Source organism: Fukomys damarensis, unplaced genomic scaffold (genome assembly GCF_012274545.1).
Source record: "Fukomys damarensis isolate Sample0158 unplaced genomic scaffold, DMR_v1.0_HiC HiC_scaffold_16, whole genome shotgun sequence".
NCBI lineage: Eukaryota > Metazoa > Chordata > Mammalia > Rodentia > Bathyergidae > Fukomys > Fukomys damarensis.
This window is the reverse complement of record NW_022900928.1, coordinates 45,072,199-45,095,254: the sequence shown is the minus strand read 5'-3', so window position 1 is coordinate 45,095,254 and position 23,056 is coordinate 45,072,199. Positions and strand designations below refer to the sequence as shown.

At 37.5% G+C, this 23,056-nt stretch overlaps 1 protein-coding gene across 3 annotated transcripts in view; it reads left to right on the top strand.

The window, feature by feature from the left end:
• Positions 1-23,056, top strand: part of Mre11 (MRE11 homolog, double strand break repair nuclease) — a 57,499-nt gene that overhangs the window by 23,235 nt on the left and 11,208 nt on the right. For 2 of the 3 annotated variants that reach the window (XM_010633660.3, XM_010633659.3), the window contains exons 10-16: positions 2,559-2,639; positions 5,438-5,564; positions 9,005-9,105; positions 11,030-11,203; positions 12,617-12,679; positions 19,273-19,492; positions 21,035-21,118. In XM_010633660.3, coding sequence (XP_010631962.1) covers positions 2,559-2,639; positions 5,438-5,564; positions 9,005-9,105; positions 11,030-11,203; positions 12,617-12,679; positions 19,273-19,492; positions 21,035-21,118 — 850 coding nt within the window. The remainder of the gene's footprint in view (positions 1-2,558; positions 2,640-5,437; positions 5,565-9,004; positions 9,106-11,029; positions 11,204-12,616; positions 12,680-19,272; positions 19,493-21,034; positions 21,119-23,056) is intronic. The other variant, XM_033764291.1, reaches the window with a different exon arrangement.

Genomic DNA, 23,056 nt, shown 5'->3' with positions numbered 1-23,056 from the left:
TAGCTTTTCCGCATTACATTTTATTCTCATAAAAAACCACAAAGGCAAGCCAGGCATGGTGGTACACTCCTGTAATCCCAGCACTTGGGAGGCTGAGGCAGGAGGATTGCTGTAAGTTCAAGACCAGCCTGGACTACATAGTGAGTTCCAGGTCAGTCTCAACTACATAGTGAGCCCTGTCTCAAAAAAAAAAAAAAACAAAACCACAAAGGCAATAATGATGATAGTACTTGTGACTGCTTATGTACTGGGCATTATTGAAAACATTTTGTGTTTAATTTATTGAACAGTGCCGTAAGTAGGTATGTTCTACCACCCACATTTATTTTGCTGTTGTTTTTTTAGAGTTCTAGATAGAGAACTCAGGGATCAGGGCCTGGCATGTGCTAGGCCACTGCTTTGCCACTGAATTATACCCCCAGCCCTATCATCCACAGTTCAGCTACAGTGAGTTGACCTGGGATAAGGTAACTTGTGAAGTGGCATGTTTTATGAGCAGTATGTACTTGCATAACTAAAATGTTGTAAGTGTGTGCTAGTTTCAAGGTGACCAACTCCAGGAACTCAAATTAGGGCTGTGAATTTCTGTTTTTGTGTCCAGTTCTCTACCACCCACTCCGGTGTTTTTTTTTGTTAAGTATCACTATAAGAAAGACATTCTCGTATGGTGGCCAATAGACTAACAATATTTTGTCAGCCTGAAGAACTGTTTATCTTGGTACCAAATTAATCTTGAATGTTAAGTTTTATTGGGCTGAGGTCACGTGTACTTCCCGAAACCCAATTCCTGAAGTTAGGCACATGCAAACTGCATAGATTGACTGACTGTGCTGATGGTATTGAGGCTCAATGCATGTGCCCTTCCCCAGAGGCACTCTAGAGTTTCTCAGCCTTACCTATGTTGACCCTACACACTTTTTTGTTGTGAGAGGTCATTCTCTGTGTCATAAGATGTTTAGCGGTATCCTCCCTGGCCGCTACTTTTTAGATGGCACAAGTTTCCTTCTCCCCCATTCATGACAAACTTTGTTAGGTATCCCGTTGGGATCAAAAATCAACTCCAGTTGAAATCCACTGAGTAGCTTTCACCTAAATCTCATGGGCTTTGAATGGTCATATGAAGACAGAATGGGTGCTAGCAGTAGCAAAAGTGGTTAAGGGTCCGTTTAAACACAGGAGTGCACACATAAACCTGTTACCTCAGTTCTCTGTTGTATTTCTGTTATTGACTTCATTATCTATTGTTTATATGTATGTGAGGACAGGCCCATATCTTGGCTTTTTCCATATTAGCTTTTGACCTACTTGTTAACTTGCCAAGCAGGTGGGCTTCTCAATGCTTGTTGGATGGAAGAATTGGCCTTGATGGCAAACCCACGGCACACGTGCTTCAGTGGGCTGCTTGTATCTTTGAAAGCTCTAAAAGATTCACTGCCACTGGACTGGGAGGACAATACTCTTCAGTCTCTGTGCTGTCCATATGGTAGTCATTAACACATTTCACTACTTATGTGCAATTCATTGCAGTTAAATTAAAAATCTACTTCCTTCGTGTAGTACCCATATTTTTACTGCTTAATATCTATCCACTTACTGTTCATGGCAACTGTACTGAATATGGTAGATGGAAAATACCATCACTGAAAATTCTGTTGAACTGTGTTGTAGATAATTTTAAAGAGAATAGTATAAATTTTTTTTTTTTTTTTTTTTTTGATATTTTGAGACAGGGTCTCACTATATAGTTGAGACTGACCTGGAACTCACTATGTAGCCCAGGCTGGTCTCGAACTCAAGGCGATCTTCCTGCCTCAGCCTCCTGAGTGCTGGGATCACAGGTGTGCACCACCACACCTGGCTTTAAAATCTTTTGAGAGATCTGAGAATAGAAAAACACTTGTTCTGAGAGAACTAAGTTACAAGGAGGCAGTACTAGATAGAATCTTTCTCACAGAAGGTTGCATGTTAAAATGATTAGATCTTCAACAGGCAAACAACTCTAGCTGTTAAAAGTTGAGTGGACTTAAAATCTGACATCTTATAATTTAGTTTTGACCTTAGGGACAAAAGTAGAAGTGTTTTTGTCATTAGATATCTTCCAAGTCCATGATTTCATAATCTTACCATCTGTAGTATGATACAGCATCATGTAAATGAAAACATTTGCATTTTTTTCTTTTAGCTTGAACTCTTCCAAAATAAATAACCCAAGATATTTTCTTTATAGATTCTTATGATAATGGCTGAAAAAACTAGATTTATTTGCTTTTAAGTTGAGGGAAGTCCTATTGAAATATGAATAGAAGATTGGAGCAGAAACAATGTTTTAAATTTTCTTGTAGAAGAATCACTTTAGAGATTGAAAAATTATTAAGAACAAAGGAAAAACATTAATGGGAGTATGACTAGAAGATAATTTTTAAAAAGATGTAATGACCTAGGGGATAAAGATGACCATGTAGTTGAGGAAAATCCCTAGGGTAGGAATATAAGCTATTCAGCCAATTTAAACTAAATTTAATACTTTTTAATCTTTTTGTTGTTGTTTGTTTTTTGAGATTGAAGAAATGCTTGAAAATGCCGAACGGGAACGTTTGGGAAATTCTCAACAGCCAGAGAAACCTCTTATACGACTGCGAGTGAGTTCTGTTTATGTAAAATAAAAATTCATTTTCAAAGTATAGTAACATAAAGTTTATGTGGATTATTTGAAAAGTAGTAAGGCAGTTGATTATAGAGTATCACCATTGGAGACAAAAATAATGTACCTGTAAGGATTTGATTTACTCACATTTTAATTTTAATATTCATATTTCTTTCATTTTTCTAAGTAATTTGTTGTTATGTATAATAGATTACCTCTGGCTTCTAACATCTCTCTCTTTTTTTTTGGTACCGGGGATTGAACTCACTCAGGTCCTTGTGCTTACAAGGCAGGCCACCGAACCGCTGAGCTAAATCCCCAGCTCTTGTAACTTGTCTTTACTGTCACTTTCCACTTTGCTCTGGATAGCTTGCCCTTCTGCAGTTCCTTAAACATATCAGACACATTCGTAGCTCTCTGAGGTCTGCTCAGACACTGCCTCACCGCACACCCATGCTCATGAAGGTCACAGGCTCGCTCCTTCCCCTCAGTTCTGCTGATTCCACTTACCTTCTCCTTTTTCGTAACAAGTTTTCCTAACCTACCATATGCAATTTATTTATTTAAATTATTGTTTGAATTATTTCCTGTGCGTACAAACCCACTTGTTTTTCCCATTGTGAAAAATTAATAACAACAGACCATTTACTTGCTACTGTGCTTTTTTTCTTCCACTCCTCTTCTGTCTTTCTCATTCTCTGGTTTGATTCTGACGCTTCCAATAATTGTGTGACCATGAGCAATTTGTCCATTGGTTTATATTTTTAAAATTTTGGGGATACAAATGAATTCGTGTCTGGTGCACAGGAAGTAATCCAGTCCCTTTTTCTCTCCTACTGCCATAGCTGCAGCTGAGCCCTTGTCACTTTCTGGACTGTAGTTAGCTGTGGCTTTCTCCTAGACTCTGCTCCAGTTTCCCCCTCACCTCACCAGTTGCCTTTTCTCCACAGTAATGTCAAAGTGTTTGTGAAGCGCACTCTTGGGTGTCTTTTCTGCTGAAAACAACTCAGTGATTTCCGAGCACTAACAGGAACAAATCAAACCTTTTTAGTACTTTTAGGATCTAGTCTGCACCACTCCCTTATTTTAGCCTTCTTCCTCCTAAGCACACCCCTCCACTCCAGTCGTACTGGATAACCTTCCTCATCCTATGCCAGGTGGAATTATTTCCTGTGAACCTTTTCCATGCTGTCCCTGCAGTATGCCATGCACTTCCTCGTTGTTTTGTATCTCCTTCAGCGCCCTCTTAAAACCTTCCTCTCAAAGAAGCCTGTCTGGGCTTCCTTCAGAGTTAGTGCTTCTCTCTTGTGTCCTCATTCTGCTCTGCATGTACATCGTACTGCTGTTCACGCTCCTCCTGCAGTTATTTATTTACATTTGTCTTTGTGGCCAGCTTGTGAATTTTTTGAAAATCTATGTTGTATACTTCTTACGGTTAAATCCCTAACACTTAGCAGAGTGCCTAGGATGTTGAAGATGTCCAACAGAGTTTGCTTAATGAGTGAATTTTGTAATTCTTGAGAGTAGAAATTACAAATAAAACTAGGCTGCAGTAGTCAGGGACATTTGAGAGAGACCCAGTAGCTCTTTTATAACATGGCAGCTGCGGAGATGGTTTGGATTATACAAAGATGGTTACTTTAGAGAGACCATATGTCCCTTCTTCATGGGACAAAGATTCCATGTTTCTCATCTGTGTCTGCCTGATACTATTAGAACTGACCAAACTGAGATAGCAAGTTAGCATTCTTTTTCCTAAAAAAATTATTCAGTAAATTATTAATTCAATTCATGAAACAAAAGAACAGTTATCTGTCATATCAATACTATTACAAAAATGTGTAAAAAACTAGAGGATCCTAATTAAGTCATTCATTCGCTGAACAGATTTTACCGAGTACCTTCTGTTAATGGATGCTGGGGGATGTAGTGATGATATAACACAGATAAATCTTTGAACCTGATGAACTCATAAGTGGGGGAGGTGCGGTCTACCTGATAAACAACTGTCTGGTAAATGAATAGAATAGAGAGAAGGCTTAGCAAATGGTGCTGGGTATGACGTAGAGTGTGAGTGGGGTAGATAGAGTCAGGGTAGCGAGTCCTCTGCACAAGCTGAAAGCATACTTAGATCAGCTAGTGTAGGAAAATGATTGTCTCTCCTTGAAGAAAAGGTGGCATTTCTCTTTGGAAAAGTCTGCCTTCCACTAGAGACTTATTTAGGAAGAGCCTGCCTTGAGTGAGATTGTTAGTTCCAACAAGATACTGTGTTTTGAAGGTAATTGTTCCAAATTTCCAGACGTGATTCTTTCCTACCTGAACTCTCCTAGTATTTGTCCTTGTTTGGTGTGAAGACACAGCCCTGGGACATACACTGGTGAACCAGTAAATCTAAGTCTGTTGTTGTATTGTGGTAGGAGTTATCATCTTGTTTTGAAAGTTCAGAAGTTTGTTTAGAAACTCCACCTCCTTTTCAGATGGTATTTCTGGTAGATACCTAGACTGTTATTATTGTTATAGGACATGAAAGTATTCTAATATTCTGGAAATTCTTGCTGTGATTTGATTCCTTTGAACAAAATATTTTGCTTAAGTTTAAAAACTTCCCAAGTGTCATTTTCTCAATATGATAAATGATACATCATCATCATGATCTTTAAAATGTATGGTACGAAATTAATTCACAATTTAAAAGTATTGAACATAAAATATAAATACCAAAGAATGACTGTGTTTCTCAAAAATTGGCAAATTGTTGTTTCCTAGCCTTCATGAATTATTCTATATTTCCAGGTGGACTACAGTGGAGGCTTTGAACCTTTCAACATTCATCGTTTTAGCCAGAAATTTGTGGATCGGGTAGCTAATCCAAAAGATATTATCCATTTTTTCAGGCATAGAGAACAAAAGGAAAAAACAGGTAGGCTAATAAGTTAATGAAAGTTCTCACGTGGTTTGTGTAAATCAGTTTTTGGTAAAATAAATATTAGATAATATTAGGAAATGTTTTAGTATATTGTAATATAGACAATAATAGTTGGAATAATTAAGTCTTTTGTCTTCTAAAAATTAGATAGCAGTCATTTTTCAAACTTGTGGATATAAGTGAAGAAATGGAAAGCTCTCCCTGCAAACATAGTTTTTTTTGTTTTTTGTTTTTTGGTACCAGGGACCGAACTCAGAACCTTGCACTTGCAAGGTGGGTGGCAGAACCACTGAGCTAAATCCCCAGCCCAGCAAACATAGTTTTTTAACAGAATTGCTGACTAATATACTTTATGTCATTAATGATCAGAGAATATACTCTTAAATGTTGCATTATTAAGAATTTTGATCTAAGAATGTACAGTGGTTTAGGAATGCTTTGGAAGTAAGTTTTCTTAAGTTTGATATTTCTGAAGATCCAGGTAATTAATTTCCAATTAAAATTTTTGTGAAATCCAGTTGTCCTTTTCTAACGTTTATGAAACAAGGTCATTGAATGAAATAGTGATTTTTTCATAAGAAATATCAATTATATTAAATATAGAGGCTCTTGTTCTTAGGCTACTAAGGGAATTTTCATAGAAACGTATGGGTCTTGTTTATAAGTAAGACACACTGGTTTTATCAGCCCAGATTTAATTATTTGTTTCTTGCAAATGGTTTTCTTTCATTGTGTGCCCTTTTCAATTCCTTGAAACATCATAAGTGTAGTAGTTTTTTTTTTTTTTTCGTTACTGGGGATCGAACTTGGACCCTTGCCGTTGCAAGGCAGGCAGCAGAACCACTGAGCCAAATCCCCAGCCCATAAGTGTAGTATATAAGAGAGCTATACTCAGTAAGCTGAGTCAGGAGGATCATAAGTTCTTGGCCAGTCTGGGCAACATAACATGATTTTGTCTAAAAAAAAAAAATGTGTGTGTGTGTGTGTGTGTATGATGTGGCTTATTGGTTCACTGCTTCCCTGTGTGTGTGTGTGTGTGTGTGTGTGTGTATGATGTGGCTTATTGGTTCACTGCTTCCCTAGCAGGCTGTGTGTGTGTGTGTGTGTGTGTGTGTATGATGTGGCTTATTGGTTCACTGCTTCCCTAGCAGGCTGTGTGTGTGTGTGTGTGTGTGTGTGTATGATGTGGCTTATTGGTTCACTGCTTCCCTAGCAGGCTCTGGACCAAGAATTCAATCTCTGGTACCAATAAAAAAGCAAAGAAAACTACAGTATATACTTCCTTCTTTAGTTTTGATGCTAGTGAATTTCCTTCTAGCAATTCTTTTTGTTTCAGCTTACATTGCTCAGTGGAAATAATGTTACTTTTGTATGTCTTACACATGTCTGGAAGCATTTTCTGTTGTTTTGGCCAACTCTGCCACTTAACTACATGTGCAAAGCTGTGCACATTAATAACCTCTGCTGTTAGCCCTATCATCTATAAACTAAGAAGAACTGTGCTGGCTTCAGGATTGTTGTGAGGCTTAGATGATGCACTGTGTGTTAATGGTCTTGACAGTGTCTGGCAGAGTAAAAAAGTACTTATCATATTTATGAGGTAATATTAATTCTCCTGCTTATCTGAAATTCAGATGAGATTTGTATTTGGCAAGAGACCCTGAACTCTGTGCCTCTACCTTTTAGGCCTTTCTGCATACTTTTCCTGCTGGAAATGTTTCTTCCCCCTCTTTTGCTTAGTGAATCTTATACATTCTGCAGTTCTTGCCCCAGCTGATAGCTGTAGTTGATATCTGAATGTGATGTTCCCCCTTCTTAGAGAAGAGCCTTCTCTGTGTGTCCTATCCTTTGACTTACCACCTTATGTTGTGGTCATTTGTTCTCATGGCTAGAGAACCTATTTTTTCATCATTGTACTTTTTGTTTGTTTTTTAAAGACAAGGTCTCACTACGTAGCGCAGGCTGGCCTCAATCATAGTGATCCTCCTGCCTCAACCTCTCGAGCGCTGGGATTACAGGAGTGTGGCTCCACACATAGCTTCATCATTATATTTTTAATACCAAACTGCCACACCTGCAAGACTGTTAACATCCATTTACCACCCAAGGAATCTCAGTGGAGCAAATCCTACATCCAGTGTTCCCTGACTTCTTTTTGTTCCATCCCTGCTGTTTTTTGAGGTGACACTCATCCTTTTAGGAGTGCGGCAAAAGTGCTTCAAGCATATTTCCTTTGTCTTACAGAATGTTGAAAAAATATGTGCTTGAGTGCTGAGATCTAATTGACAGATCTAATGTACTGTCTGTTGCTTCTTTGGGAACATTCTTAAGTAAATTGGCTTGTTGACTGCTTTGAACTGTGACTACATGGTGGTGACTTCTGTAAAGCTGTAAGCCACCACCTTGACTCAAACCAAGGCACCATCAGTTTTACCCTCAGTTGCTTTTGTATCATTGGTGCAAATGTCCATGCAATGAAAAAGACAAAACAGTTTTAGTAATATCATGAAAGTTGCTTTGATTTGGCATTGTATTAGTCAGTGGTTTGCAAGGGAACAAATTTAAATTTAATACAAGAGACATAATTTATAAGCTTATTACATAATGTTCACCCAAAAAGTCAAGTGTAGAAGAAGTCAAGAGATCTGTCCATGTGCTGGAGACCTGAAGAGTCCAGCCGAGTGCCTGGATCCCATGGCAGTGTCCTGCAAGAGTCCATCTGGCGGCCTAGAGCCCATGGCTATGTCTCATGCAAGTCCCTATGGAGGATCCGCACCGAAAAGGCCCAAAGGCCAGTGGTGAAAGCTAGAAAGTACACCGGCTGGGTGAAGAGTCTGTGCCTCCAGGCTGAGGGATCTGCCCTTGAAGCAATGCTCAAGATGAAGACCAAAGCTCCTAAGAAATCAGCAGCCATCCCCAGCCACAGCAAGGACCTGAGCTCCTCTGCCATCGAGGACAGCAAGTTTGTATCAGTAAAACCAGCCTCGGCCAGCTTCTCCAGAAAAATCAACAGCACACTGTCTTCCCCTCCCATTCTTCTCTCCGCCATTCCAGCAACAATCGTCAGGTAGATCCTCCATTCTCAGGGCTATGCTGACTCAGTTCAGCTGGTCTTTTCCACTCAAGTTGACCATCAATTAGGCTACCACAGGCATAGTCCCTGAAAAGGCCCTGGGGACCCTCAGAGGTCTAGGGGCCACCTTGTGAAAACAGCTATAAGAGACACTGTCCCTGGAGTGTGGAAAAGGAGTACTGGCAGCAAGAGCGAGTGGCTCTTAGCAGAGATACCTGAAAGTATAGTGTTGAGCAAGCCCGCAGCTGGCAGATGGCCATTCCTCCAGGGACAGCAAACTGCAGTGAGCTCAGCTGCTTCAACATAATACAAGCTACTTTATTATTATTATTTTTTTTAATAAACTTTTTTCTTTTTCTAGGAGAAGAGATCAACTTTGGAAAGCTTATCACAAAACCTTCAGAAGGAACAACTCTTAGGGTAGAAGATCTTGTAAAACAGTATTTTCAAACTGCAGAGAAGGTAATGTCTTACAGTTTACATTTTGAATAACTGTTCTGTAATGATGATAGATTTTATTTTTAGGGCATGAATGATTGCTAACTTAAAATGAATCCAATCAGTGTTTCTATGAAGTAAGTAGGATGACATTTTTTATATTGTTTTGTAGTTAATGTACATTAGCAAAAATTATGCTGGGAGTAGAGGCATGGCCTGTAATCACAGTATTTGGGAGCTGAGTCAGAATTGCTGAGAATTCAAGGCCAGTCTGGGCTACATAGTGAGACTCTGTCTCAAAAACCCAAAATACTAATACTAATACTAATGACAAATTGGTGCTTAATGAACGTTGTTAATGTTATTAATATTATTAGTGTCATTGTTATCTTCTTTTTTATCTCTACTTACAAGTCTTAATGCAGAATTTGATTATTTGAATGTAATTTCAGAATCACTTTACACATACACCCACATATTGTGAAGCTACTCAAACTTCAAGAGTATATGGTACTCATAAGTTTCTCTGGTTGTACTTATTTGAAACAACACAGATACTTTGCAGTTCTGTAGATTAGAAATCTACTGGACTGAAAAATCAAAGTGTCAGTGCATTTGTGTTCATTTCTGGAAACACTACAAGAGAATCCATTTCCTTAACTTTTCCAATCTCTTAATGGCACCTACATTTCTTGCCTCTTGTTCCCCTTTGTCCATTTTCAAAGCCAGCAGTGTTGTCTGTAGGATCATTTTCCCACTTACATCTCCCTCTGCCTCCCTCCTTCTTCCTTGCTTTTTCTCTTTGGTCAATTTACCTGGAGTGTCCCTGATACTACTCTCTGTTTTACAGTCCGCTGACGAAAGCCTTAATCCTATCTATAACTTTAAGTCCCTTTCATTATATGACATATTCACAGGCCCCAGAAATTAAGATGTGGATATCTTTAGGGGAAATTATCTTGCTCACTAAGATAATGGATTAACCTGAACTCATTAATTAGCAGCAGCCATTTTTAGACTGTAAATTCCAACTGTTGAGTTCTTGCGACGTTATCTGTTCTGGTCTCCTCTCTCTTTTCTTGGTTTAACTTTGCTTTTTCTGGTCCTTAATTTTTATCAGTAGGCCTGTCTATCTGTTGGGAAGGGGAGGGGACTTTATCAGGACCTCTGCCATGGGTCCTGGGCTGTGAACCACTATAGCACAAGAAAAATGAAAGACAGACAGGAAACAAGACTTTGAGTGGAGAAGCTGAGTCTTGGGTCATGATCAGCAGTGCTGATGGCAGCAAAGACAAAGGCCCCCAAGCACATTCAGTATTTACTGAATACAATTGTGAGAAAGGATAGGGAGCTGGATATGCTTAGAAGACATCTGGTGAAATACTGCCAAACACGTGGCATGATGGCACCAGGCAGGGCTGTTAGGGAATAAGTACTCCTTATCTTGCTTGGATAGAACAAACTGGTACTGAGACCAGGTACAATTAGCAAGTAACCCATTAGGTCAGTGAGAAGCAATAATTCAGGGGAAAGGATTTTAATTGGGGTCACACTGACCTCAACTGCATGTAATTCAGCAGAGCCCTGCAACTTTACAGACTAGGACTTAGGCCTCGGTGACAGCCATTAGCAAAGGAGCATTACTAGCCCAACTCTGCTACCTGACAGGCCCATTTGAGTCATGTAAAGCTTTGGTCTGACTCCTGTTATAAAACAATAAAGCCGAATTAAGGAAGGCAAGAAGCGGGTGCCACTCATAGCCCACTTGTACTGGGCAGGGGTGTCTGCTACAGTTGTCTAGCAATTTGGGTCCCCCTTTACATAATTGGTTAACTGCTTTATCTTTTTCCTGGATAACTTTTTCCTGTAATTTGCCTTGTTCTTATATAGTTATTTTATAAGGAGTAGACATTATTTCTGCATCTAGAGGTTTGCATCTCTTTTACAGAATGTTCAGCTCTCATTGCTAACAGAAAGAGGGATGGGTGAAGCAGTACAAGAATTTGTAGACAAGGAAGAGAAAGATGCCATTGAGGAGTTAGTGAAATACCAATTGGAGAAAACACAGAGATTTCTTAAAGAACGTCATATCGATGTCTTAGAAGATAAAATTGATGAAGAGGTGAGTGACTGATTTGGGTGTGTAGGTCTGTTTTGGACAGTCTGTTCATGACAGTGGCTCTGAAACCACCCTCCCACACTGTTATTTAACCTCTGATTTGTTCAGCTTTCTCACCTATAAAACTAGAAAATATCTAGAAAGTAGCTAGAAGAGAGTCTTACGTATAGTTACTATGTTAGTCAGCTTTCCTATCTCTGAGACACAATACCCAACATCCACAGCTTAAAGGAAGAAAGGTTTAATTTGGATCATAGTTTCAGAGAATTCATTCCATCATTGGCTGGCTGGTGGAGGAAAAAATGCTTAGTTTATGGTATCCAGGAGCCAGAGCACATTTTGCAAAGATTCGAAGCTGCAGATATTTGAAAGGATTCACAAGATTCCTGGGAACACAGTCACTTAAAGATTTTCTTTTAAGGTTAAGGGTAAGAAGAGTACAGTAAGAAGACTACAGGCAGGCATTGGGATCTGTGCCATAAGCTCCCCAAGTCTGTACTTGTAAACAGTGGTTCAGGTATTGAACATCAGGATCTGTACAGAAATTCCCAGAGAGTCCTCTTATGCCCTGTGGCTACATAATTATAGTCACACAGGTTGAAACCATTGGTAAACAGACTGACCCTGAAGATTCCAGAGACTTATCAGGGATAAACTGTAAATTAACATGATACTTTTTGCCTTATAAAATAAAACTTTAATTTTGTTGTTGACTATCCTCCCTCCCAGATACTCACTAGATTGTAAGCTCTGTGAGGGCAGAGTTTTTACTACTTTCAGATTCCCATTTCTGATAGTAGTGCCTTATACCTATCAGGTGGATAGATTATTAAATAAATTACATTGTTATTAAATAACTGGCGGCTGCATTATCAGCCTTCTGAGCAGGAAACATAAAGGAAATCTGCAATATTCCTCTTGGACCCAGGGTTGTGCTTGGCCAATGTTCAGTAGTTGATTTTTGATTAAAGTAGATCTTCAATGGCTCGCTCACTTAAGATACCATTTTAGAGAGCCTCCTTGGTATCTCAAGGCTGGTGTATGAGAGTGATTTGAACAATGTAATAAATATTTAAAACCCTGTAGATGAGAGATACTTATTTTTAACTGTTTTACTGAACTACAGTGCCCATAGGATGTTAGGATTTTTTTTTCCTTCGCAGTCTGATGGATTGTTTTTCAGTGGCATAGAACACTTTGGCACCAGGTAATATAATTTTGCTTTATACATTTCTACTATTTTAATGTAACTGGGGAAAATGTAATGTCTTTAGTCATTCTTTTGTGAAACAAACTATAGTTAAATTTCCAAATTTTATGTTATGCCAAAAACCATTTCTTTATCACAGTACACAATTTTGTACTTCTATAACTGAGATGAGCAACATGTTTGCAATTTCCTCCGTTATGGTTTAGGTACGCCGTTTCAGAGAAAGCAGACAAAAAAATACCAATGAAGAAGATGATGAAGTTCGAGAGGTAATTTTTCTGCTGTAATTTCCTGTGCTCATGTGATAGTTTGCTAAATTAGAATAACTAGCATGCTTATTTTAAAGTCAGACCACAGTCGTCATGGATAGGAGCAAGCAGGGGTTGGCTGAGGAAAGCTGCCTTTGATTCATTTCATTTGAGCCTACAAGTATTCTTGTTGCTATTCTTTTTTGTTTTTTTTTTTTTTTTGAACCGGGGTTCAGCTGAGGACCTTGTGCTTGCAAGGCAGGCGGTGGCACCACTGAGCTAAATCCCTGGCCCTTGTAATTATTTCTTTTGATTTTATTCTTGTCTAAAGCATTTGTAAGGGGACATTTACAAAAATAGCCTTTTAAAATTAATATCTAATTGCTGTCAGAGCGTCTTATCTACATAACATAAACTGGCCTTGTTGGGGTGGTAATGTTTTGTTTCGGTTAGAGGTGTTACTGTGGGTAAGTAGCATTTCTTTCCATGCTCATTCTAAAATGTTAAAATTACCATGTACCCCATCATTGCTTGTTTCTTCCGTCACTTTGTATGTTAGGGCCAGCAGGTTAGAAAGCATTTACTTAAGCTTTGCGCCTCTATCTTGGCTGAAATACATTTTCTTGTTTCTGAAGGTTTTTAGTGTTTTATGGTTCCTATCTAGTACTTAGCAGTTGTTATATAAATTATTTAACTCTCTTGATTTTGGGGGGTGGGCACTGGAGATTGAACTCAGGACCTTTCAGTCAGTAGATATTTTTATAACCAGGGGTTGACAATCTGCTTTTAATTAGAAATATGAACATGAAACAGCTATGGTCTGTGTCCACAAGATATTTTCAGTTTTGTAAGTGAAAGGCAGGTGTCTAAAGAAAATATTTATTGAATTCTTTCTGATAGATCCTTCTACCTCAGCCTCCTTCTGAGTACTGGGATTATAGGCAAGTGCCACTACTCCCAGCTATGCCATTTACAGACTGGTTTTGATTTTTTGTTTTTTGTTTTTTGTTTTTTTTTTTTGGTACCAGGGATCAAACTCAGAACCTTGTGCTTGTGAGGCAGGCAGCAGCACCATTGAGCTAAATCCTTGGTCCTACAGACTGTTGTTTTGGAAGTTAAGGGAAGAAACAATAGAGTAGGGATCCATACCACATTTATTACATTTGTATTCATCTTATAAGATGCTTTCGGAGCAAAGAATGATGAGTTTAGAGAATTAGCTGGAAGACTTTTGTAGGTAACCAGGACTTCTGGGTATCAGTCTATCTTCTGTTTCTGTGTCACAATGCCTGAGACCTGATAATTTATGAAGAAGAAACATTTATTTAGCTCACACTACTAGAAGCAGGGAAGTCAAAACAGCTCCCCAACATCTGGGAAGCATCTCTGTTGAGGATCTTTCCTGCTGGGTCATGACATAGCAGAGGGTATCAGATGGTGCTATGTTACAAACCCACTCCCTTGACAACCTATGAGTTTATTATCCATGAGTGGATTAGTACCTTCATGAGGGCAGAACCATCGTGACCCAGTCACCTTCAGAAGCTCTCACTACTCAGTATCATTAACATGACTAAGGGCATTAAGTTTCCAACGTAAAACATGGGGGACACATTCAGGCCATAGCACTGGAAAGTTTTCATCAGGATGTTAATTTTTTTTTAGCTCCAGCATACTATTTAGAACTTGGGTAATAGAGTTTGATACTTTCCCAAGATATAACCATATCTTTGTAGAATCATTGTTTTAATTACTTTTCTCAGACTGCTGAGACAAAATACCAGACACCCAAAGTTAAAGGAAGAAAGGTTTATTTAGCTCACAATTCATAGAGGTTTCAGTCCAAAATAGGCTGGCTCTAAGGCAGGGTGGCAGAGGGGCAAGAGGACATGGCGATGGAAAGACAGCAGCAACAAGAGAGGTCGTGGAAGCAAGAGAGACCTTAACAGCCTCTTGCTGCCCTTTTTATCTTATTCAGACTACTCAGGGCAGGCAGCACTTGGGCCCTAAATCCCAGTGCCCTCAAGCCCAGCCCCACCATGAATCAGTCACACTCTAGATTCAGCCACCTCTCAGAAAGCATTAGGCTTTGGGGGGACATCTAGACACAAGCCATAGCAGTCATTTAGCTCAGAATATGAATTTCAGTACCTTGTTTAAGTTATTTAAACAAAAGGTGAAGTATTTTTCCTTCCATTTTGAAAAAAAATTGTACTTTAAAAGCTTTCACAAAGAAGAAAATGCAACTGTTTTATTATAAGTTCACACTTGAATCAAAGGGTCAAACAGTAAATATTAGGTTTTACAGGCCATATAAATCTCTATCACATACAGCAGGGTTTTTTTTGTTTTTGTTTTTTTCAAACGTTCTTTAAAAATATAAAGACTTTTCTTAGTCTGATCTGGGGTTCTGAGTTTATGTGGCCTTTTATTATCTATTTTAAAAATTAGAACATGTTTGCAGTACATAATATTTACATTCCTTGTGTGGAGTTACTGTGTATACATAACTCATCTTATCTCTTTTTTCATTCCCTCTTTTCGCTCTGTTGGCCATTTCTTTTGCTGTGCAGAAGCTTTTAATTTGATATCATTTAGTTGATTCTTGGTACTATTTACTGTGCAAGCAGGGTTCTGTTCACAAAGTCCTTGTCTATGCCTATGATTTCAAGAGTTTTAACTTTTATATTCCAGCAAGTTGTTTCTGTTTTAATATTTAGTTCTGTGATCCATTTTGATTATATTTCTATCTGAATTTGAGGCAGGATTGAATATTCTTTAAAATTTCTATGCTAGGCACTATGAGCAGATTGAAAAGATAGTCTACAGAATGGAGCAAATATTTATAAATCATATATCAGATGCTCAAAGAATGCCTGCAGTGTAGTGAAGAGGCTTCTAAAACTTAACAAAACTCAATTCAAATAATGGACTTGACTAGACATCTTTTCAAAGATTTACAAATGACCAGTCCACAGAGATACTGAACATCACTGGTAGGGAAATACAAATTGAAACTGCAGTGAGATAACATTTTACACCCATTAGGATGACTATTAAACACAGAGAAGACAATAAATATTGGCAAGATTATAGAGAACAAAAAGATTATGAAGGCATGAAACCCATGTACCTTGCTACTAGGATGAAAAATAGTGTAGCTAATTTGCAGAACAGTATGGTGGTTCCTTTGACAATTGAACATAGAATCACCATGGAATCTTAGAGTTCCACATATAAATATATAACCAAAAGAATAGAAAGCAAGGGTTTTCAGTAGATACTTATACACCGGTATTCACAGCAGCATGATTCAGAGTGCTCAGAAGATCCAAACAACCTGAATGTCTGTGAACAAATGAGTGGATTAACAAAACGTGGTGTCTGCTTGCAAGGAAATAAATGTTAGTTCGTCTTTAAAAAGAACAAAATTCTAATACATGCTACAACATAGATGAAACTTCAAAAATTATGCTGAGTGAAAGAAGCTTGGACAAAAACAGTCAACATTTCATGGTTTCTTTGATTTGCATGAGGTACTTAGGCTACTCAAATTCAAACAGAGTAGTGTTAGCAGCACCTGGGGAAGTGAGGAAGTTATTGTTGAAAAAGTGTAGTTTAAATGTGGGATGATGAAAACATCCTGGAGATCAGTAAACTCCAAAATCTGTTGTATAAAAAAAGGTAGAATTAAATACTATTTGAATGTAATGATTGAAATGGACGTAGAGAAAACTTAAATTTGGAAATAATGATAATTCATTCCAAGAAATAACAAGCATATGCATAAGAATTTTTAAATTTTATCAGATACTATCTCATTGCTCAAAGATATCATAACAATTTTTAAACTGATATTTGAGAGTACTTATTTCCCCACAATCTTGTCTTCATAATGTATTACTGCATGTTTTGATCTTTAGAAACCCAAGAGATAAGATTTTTCGCTGCCACTTTTAATTTCCTTTTTAAACTAGTGAATCTGAACAGTTCTTATGTTTATAAGTCATTTAAATGGAACATTGTCGATATCTTTGCCCTCCTTTCCTTAATAGAGGGTAGTCTTTACCTATCTTGTATTCTCTCACTCACTATACAGATACTGCTATAGTCTGTTTAGAATTTTTGCCATGTAAGGGAAGCATTCACGTGTTTCTGAAGTTTGTTTAAATGAGGAATGGCTGAAAAGCTAAGTGCCTTGTTTTGGCATCTGAGCAGACACATATGGATTTTTCTCTCTTTATTAATGAATTATAATATCTACCCTATTATTCACCCATCCTGTATCACTTTATAAACTTCCTGGTAATAATATATTCATCTTCCATTTGCTCTTGAATTCTCTTTGTTGCTATCATATTGGTAACACACTGTAATTTTTTTTGTTGTTGTTGTTACTGGGCATTGAACTTGGGTCCTTGCTCTTGTGAGGTAGGCAGTGGAATCACTGCCAAATCTCCAACCCTGTATGTTTCTTTTTGTGCATGCATCATTGTCAGCACCATGTCATGCTAGCCTCTTAAGAAGCATTTGAAAGCTTTCCTTCTTTGTGCTGTGGCACTGTTTAATAATAGTGAATGATTTATTCTTTGAAAATGTAAAATTTACGTGTGAAACTCGCTGGTTGTGATCTTTCTTGGGAGGGTATTATTCTTTTTTTGTTTGTTCTTTTATTGAGTGTATTGGTACCTTTTAGGTATACGGTACAATTACATTCATTATTGGGATCTTGTACCTTTACATGACAGGTCTTGATTCTCATTTTTTCCCCCTTGTCCATGCCCTCCCTTCACCCCCTCCTCCCCTCCCCATTTACAAACACTTTATTTCCATTTTTTCATTTTCTCATATTTTTTTTTCTTTTCCCTTATTCCCTTTCCCCTACCCTTCCCACTTTCCCTACACCTTTAGCCCTTTTCTTCCTATTCACATGGTCAATTATCTCATTAGGATCTTATGTACTATTACAACTTTTCACACCAGAGAAACTATTCGGTATTTACACATGTGTGGCTTATTTATTTCACTTAGGAGTATATCCTCAATATGTACCCATTTTCCTATGAATGAATCTAATTTCTCATTCTTTATGGCTGAGTAGTGTTCCATTTTATAGAAAAACCACATTTTTATCCAATTTCCAACTGATGGGCAAATGGGCTGTTTCCAGGTTTTAGCTATTACAAACTGTGCTGCTATAAACATAGGTGCGCATATATCACTGTGGTATGATTCCTTTAATTCTTTCAGAAACATCCCACACTAGGAAAACAGAGTGAGTCAGGTATCACTCTTTTAACAATTTCCTCAGTTTTTTCTTTAGTAATTAGCCCGTTGATGTTATCTATATCTTCTTGGATCCATTTGTTCATTTTTTAAGTTACATAGATTACAAGTCTTATTTTTCCTAATTTTTTGAATACTGACTTAACTTACACCACCCTCTCAGCACACACTCCACTCCCACTTCTACCCTGCCTGCCCTGTTCCTCCATCTCCTCAGTTCTACCTCTCCTTGCTTTATGGTATCATAGACTTTAGAAGTGCTCTGGTCATCTAGGCTGAGCTAAAACTTGCCTTTCATAGCAAGAAAGGCTGTTGTATGGTTCCTTGGAATGTATACATGAATGTGGGGACCTCTGACCTTCCTAACTCTCCCCAGTTTTCCCTCTCAGGTCAGATGATGACATATTCGTTTACTCTTCTTCATTGATTGTGTGTTTGGGAGTTGGAACTATTTCTAATATTATTAAAGATGTGTTTTACGTGTTTTTATTCTTCTTGTAACATTTTGATTGTTTTAAGTAGAGGAATCAAGGCAGAATTGCTTTTATTCTGTTGTTAATGAGTTAGAATATTTGATTGTCTCAAACTTCCTTTTGCTATATTTTTAAAAAATCAAATTTAAAAAGTTATATATTCTTAGTCCCAAAAGTTATAATTCTCAGGCCTTCAAGTTCTTTTTATAGAAGTATATATATTTGTAAGAGATGGTTCATATTTTTTCTTTCTTTTTTTTTTTGGTACTGGGGATCAAACTTGGGTCCTTGCACTTGCGAGGCAGGCAGCAGAACCACTGAGCTGAATCACTGGTTCATGTTTTTTCTAATTATATAAAAATATTTTGAAAAGGTATACTGTATAAAATTTATAGTATTCAAGAATAATAAAGGAAAAAAAAGCACCTTAGAATTTTACCACCCAGAGATAACAACTATTATTTCTAAGTTTTCCTTTTTTATTAAGAGCCCATTCTAAAAAGTAACTCAAATAACAATAGTGTCTTACAAATGTGATAGTGAATTAAGGATGATTGTCAGTATTTCCACCAGTTCTGAAAATTTTGATTCTGTCAAATTTTGTTTCTCAGTTTTGTTGGTGAACCTTTTAAAAAGGTGTTGTTTTACAGGTAGTATTGTAAATTGACCCGACATATAGTTAGTTGTTGAATCTGCTTGGTAGGGTAATTCTTTATATTTTTATAGGGTGATTAGTGAAAAATAATGAAGTAGTTGGTTTGACAATGTTAAAGGTTCATCTGAATGGCTAAATTAACTACTGTTAGAGTATGCGTCATCCACTAATGAGTACTTTACCCCAACACCCATGCACAGGCTATGAGTAGGGCCCGAGCGCTAAGATCCCAGTCGGAGGACTCTGCCTCCGCCTTCACTGCTGATGACCTCATGAGTGTGGATCCTGCAGAACAGACGGCAAATGACTCTGATGACAGCATCTCCACAGCACCCAGCAGAGGGAGGGGCCGAGGCCGAGGGCAAAGAGGAGGCAGAGGGCAGAACTTGGCCCCCCGAGGAGGGTCTCAGAGAGGCAGAGGTTAGCACTGACTGCTGTCTTTTACACACTTCCCACTTGAAAATTGAGTGGAAATGAAAATTGTGTCTTGTAATCAGAATTGAACTATGAATTTTGGGTTCTTTTTTTTTTCTTTTGATACCAGGGTTGGAACTCAGACCCTTACACTCGTGAGGGAGGTGGTAGAACCACTAAGCCAAACCTCTGGCTCTGAGTTTTGGTTTCTAAGACACAATTCTTTAAAATTTATTTTTGTACTGCATGAAGTCTTTAATACAGTTCTAACATGTATCTTGACTTAAATGAATTTTGATTGGCCACTTTCAACGTAGAGGTTTTTTTTTTTGTTTGTTTGTTTGTTTTTTGTTTTTTGTTTTTGTACCAGTGATGGAACTCAGGATCTTGAGCTTGCAAGGTAGGCACAGTGCCACTGAGCTAAATCCCTAGCCCTGCAACATAGAGGAGTTTCTTGTTTTTTTGGTATCGGGGATTGAACTCAGGACCTTGTGCTTGCAAGGCAGGCAGAGGCACAACTGAGCTATATTCCCAGCTCAGTATAGAGTTTTAATTGTTCATAATCCATAAGTCTTAAATATTTAATTGTATCTCTCTTAGTACTTTTTTTTTTTAATTGAGTTTATTGGTACAATCTAGGTATACAATAGTTACATTCATCATTGGGATTCTGTACCTTTACATAATAGGTCTTGATTCTCATTTTTTCCCCTTGTCCCTGCCCTCCCTTCACCCCCCTCCTGCCCTCCCCATTTACAAACACTTTATTTCCATTTTTTCAGTTTCTCATATTTTTTTTCTCTTAGTACTTTTTGAGTGCTTTTATTGTCGTACTTTCACATGTATAAAGTAATAATAGATAAGTATGAATTGTTTCTTTTTATGTGTGTGTGTGGTGCCAGGGATTAAACCCATGGCCTTATGCATTCTAAGCAAATGCACTACCACTGAGCTCTACCTCTAGCTAATTGTTAAGGAAGATATCTAGCTAATGTCCTCTCCAGATCATAAAAATGATTCTTATTGACGTAAGAAAATACACGCTTATAAAATGGTCTCCATAAAATTTGTTTAAAAAGGAAAACACCTGAAAACAATTTCATTTTGAAAGGGAATCATTGGCATTAGTCATCATCACTGTATTTAATGTGATGAACAATAGAAAATTATCGTACAGTTGCTTCCTGATGTATGTTATAAAATTTTAATTGTTTTTATAAAATCTGTATGAATTTTAAGGTGGTAAAATGAATAGTAATTTAGTTTAAAATCTCCAGGGAAAGAAATTTCCATTTTCTAATGATGATTATTTTCTTTATCCTTATATTCAGAAAAGTTTTCCTTAAATTTTAATTGGACAAATGTGAACCAGATGTAGCCTAAAAAAATAGTCTCTGGAAATTGACCATACTATAGTAGATGTTCTTATAAATGCCTTTGGGTTTTTACAAACTGTTTTGACAAAACTTTATCTAGCTCTTGTTTAGGTACTATGTAGAAAAACCCTCGCTCCTGATGAGATTGTGTATTAACTGCTCATTTTTCTAGCAGGCACTGGGCTGAATACTTCTTCTCGAAGCAGAAGCTCTAGGACCACTGTGTCAGCATCCAGAAATATGTCTATCTTAGATGGTGAGTACAAGCTGCAGGTGATTAGCCGTTATTTATAAATTCTGATGTAGGAAGACTGAAGAAATATCCATTTGTATCCCACATTTATTTATGCTGTAGTCATTGTAATCTTAATAGTTAAGATCGCCAGATACATTATTCTTTATAAGATTTTTGTCATAGATCAGAGCTATTAAATTTTTTTTTAGACAAATATTGTTAACTTTTGCCTTTGACACAGGGATACTGAATGCATAGAAAAATGAAGCAATGAGACTGAATAGAGGTGAATGGGAAATGCCCCAAACACTGATTTAAGTGTTAACATAAAAATGGAATAATAAGCTGCCTTAGAAGGAAATGTTGTCAGTCCCTTAAAGGAAATTTTAATCTTTTTTTTTTTTTTTTTTTTTTTTTTTTTTTTTTTTTTTTTTTTTTTTTTTTTTTTTTTTTTTTTTTTTTTTTTTTTTTTTTTTTTTGGTACGGGGGATTGAACTTGGGACCTTGTGCTTAAGAGGCAGGCAGTGGAACCACCGAGTTAAATCCCTCAACCTTTCTTTCTTTTTTTTTTAATAAAATAAACTTTATTTTAAACACAACCAGGGAGAGCCAGGGCAGGATCTCATCCCGGCTCTCTGCAGAGCTGCCCCTTCCTAGGCTGAAGTCTGTGGCTGCTCCCTGGTGGCGGAGGGCCCGGCCTGCAGAGGGGTGGTGCCCAGCTCAGGGGAAGTCTCAGTAGGGCAGGTGGAAGGGGTAGAGAGGCCTCATCCTTTCTTGAATGACACCTGTCATTAGAAAAAGGACACAAACATCAAATCGTTTTAAGACTCAAAAGGCATCTTCTTACCAGAAATTCTATTGTTATCTTTTTATTCAGATATTATTCAGTGCTTCAGAAAACCCCCTATCCTTAGCTTTTCACTTGAGAAGCTTGTCTGTATTGCCACTTGGAGAAGAACATTTAAAAAGTATTTCATTCCTGACAGGTTGAACACAAAAGCCAAAGAAGGGCAAAAAAAGAGAAAAGGCAGCATGGTATATTATAGAGGATCCAGTCTGAGTTCACCTCACAGTTCAGCTTGGAAAAGCACTGTAGCTTTGCACAAGCCACTCACTGTGCAAGTTACCTTGCATGTAAACTGGAATGGTAATCCATACTGTACTTGATGATTCTGAGAAAGTAAATGGAACAAAAAGCCTGGTATATACTGTAGTAAGAATTTATGAAATGTTGCTACAAAAGAAAAAAAGAGGAATGTAGAAAATGAGTAAATAAATATAATTCCTTGTTGACCCCTAAAAGTTGGCTGGCCTGCGAGTGATAGGGCCATAGGCTGTGGATTGCCTATGTTGACCTTGGCCCAACCTGCCTTTCCTTCTCCTGGTATGTTTGTGTTATATATTCCTTGACACCAAAGGGTAGAATTAATCACTTTAAATGAATCTTCTTGTTTCCATTGATTAAGTTTAGACATTAGCTATTAGTTGAGCTTGCAACTTCTTAAAAGTAATTTATTTCCCCTCAGTTTGCTGTCTTTGGTATTCTGCAGTTTTGCTACCATAAATCTAAGCATGGAATTCTTTTTTAACCTGCTTAGGACTTATTGGGCTTCATAAATCAATGAATTGGTCTCTTCTGTTATTTTTGGAACATGCTTACCTATCTTTTGTTATTTTACTCTTCCCTCTGGGTCTTTAGTTAAATAAATATGAAATCTTTTTATTTTATCTTCCCAGAACTTAATTTCTCTCATACTTTATTTTCTCTTCCTGTGCTACATTCTGAATAATTATACCTGATCATTATTTTAACTTATCTATTCTAAAAGCTATGCTTTGAATTTTTAAATGTCTTTTTTTGGAGCGGGGGTGTTTGAGAGAGTCTTGTTGTGTATTCTAGGCTGGCCTTGGAACTCACTGTGTAGCTCAGGTTGGACCGGCACACTCTATAATCCTCCT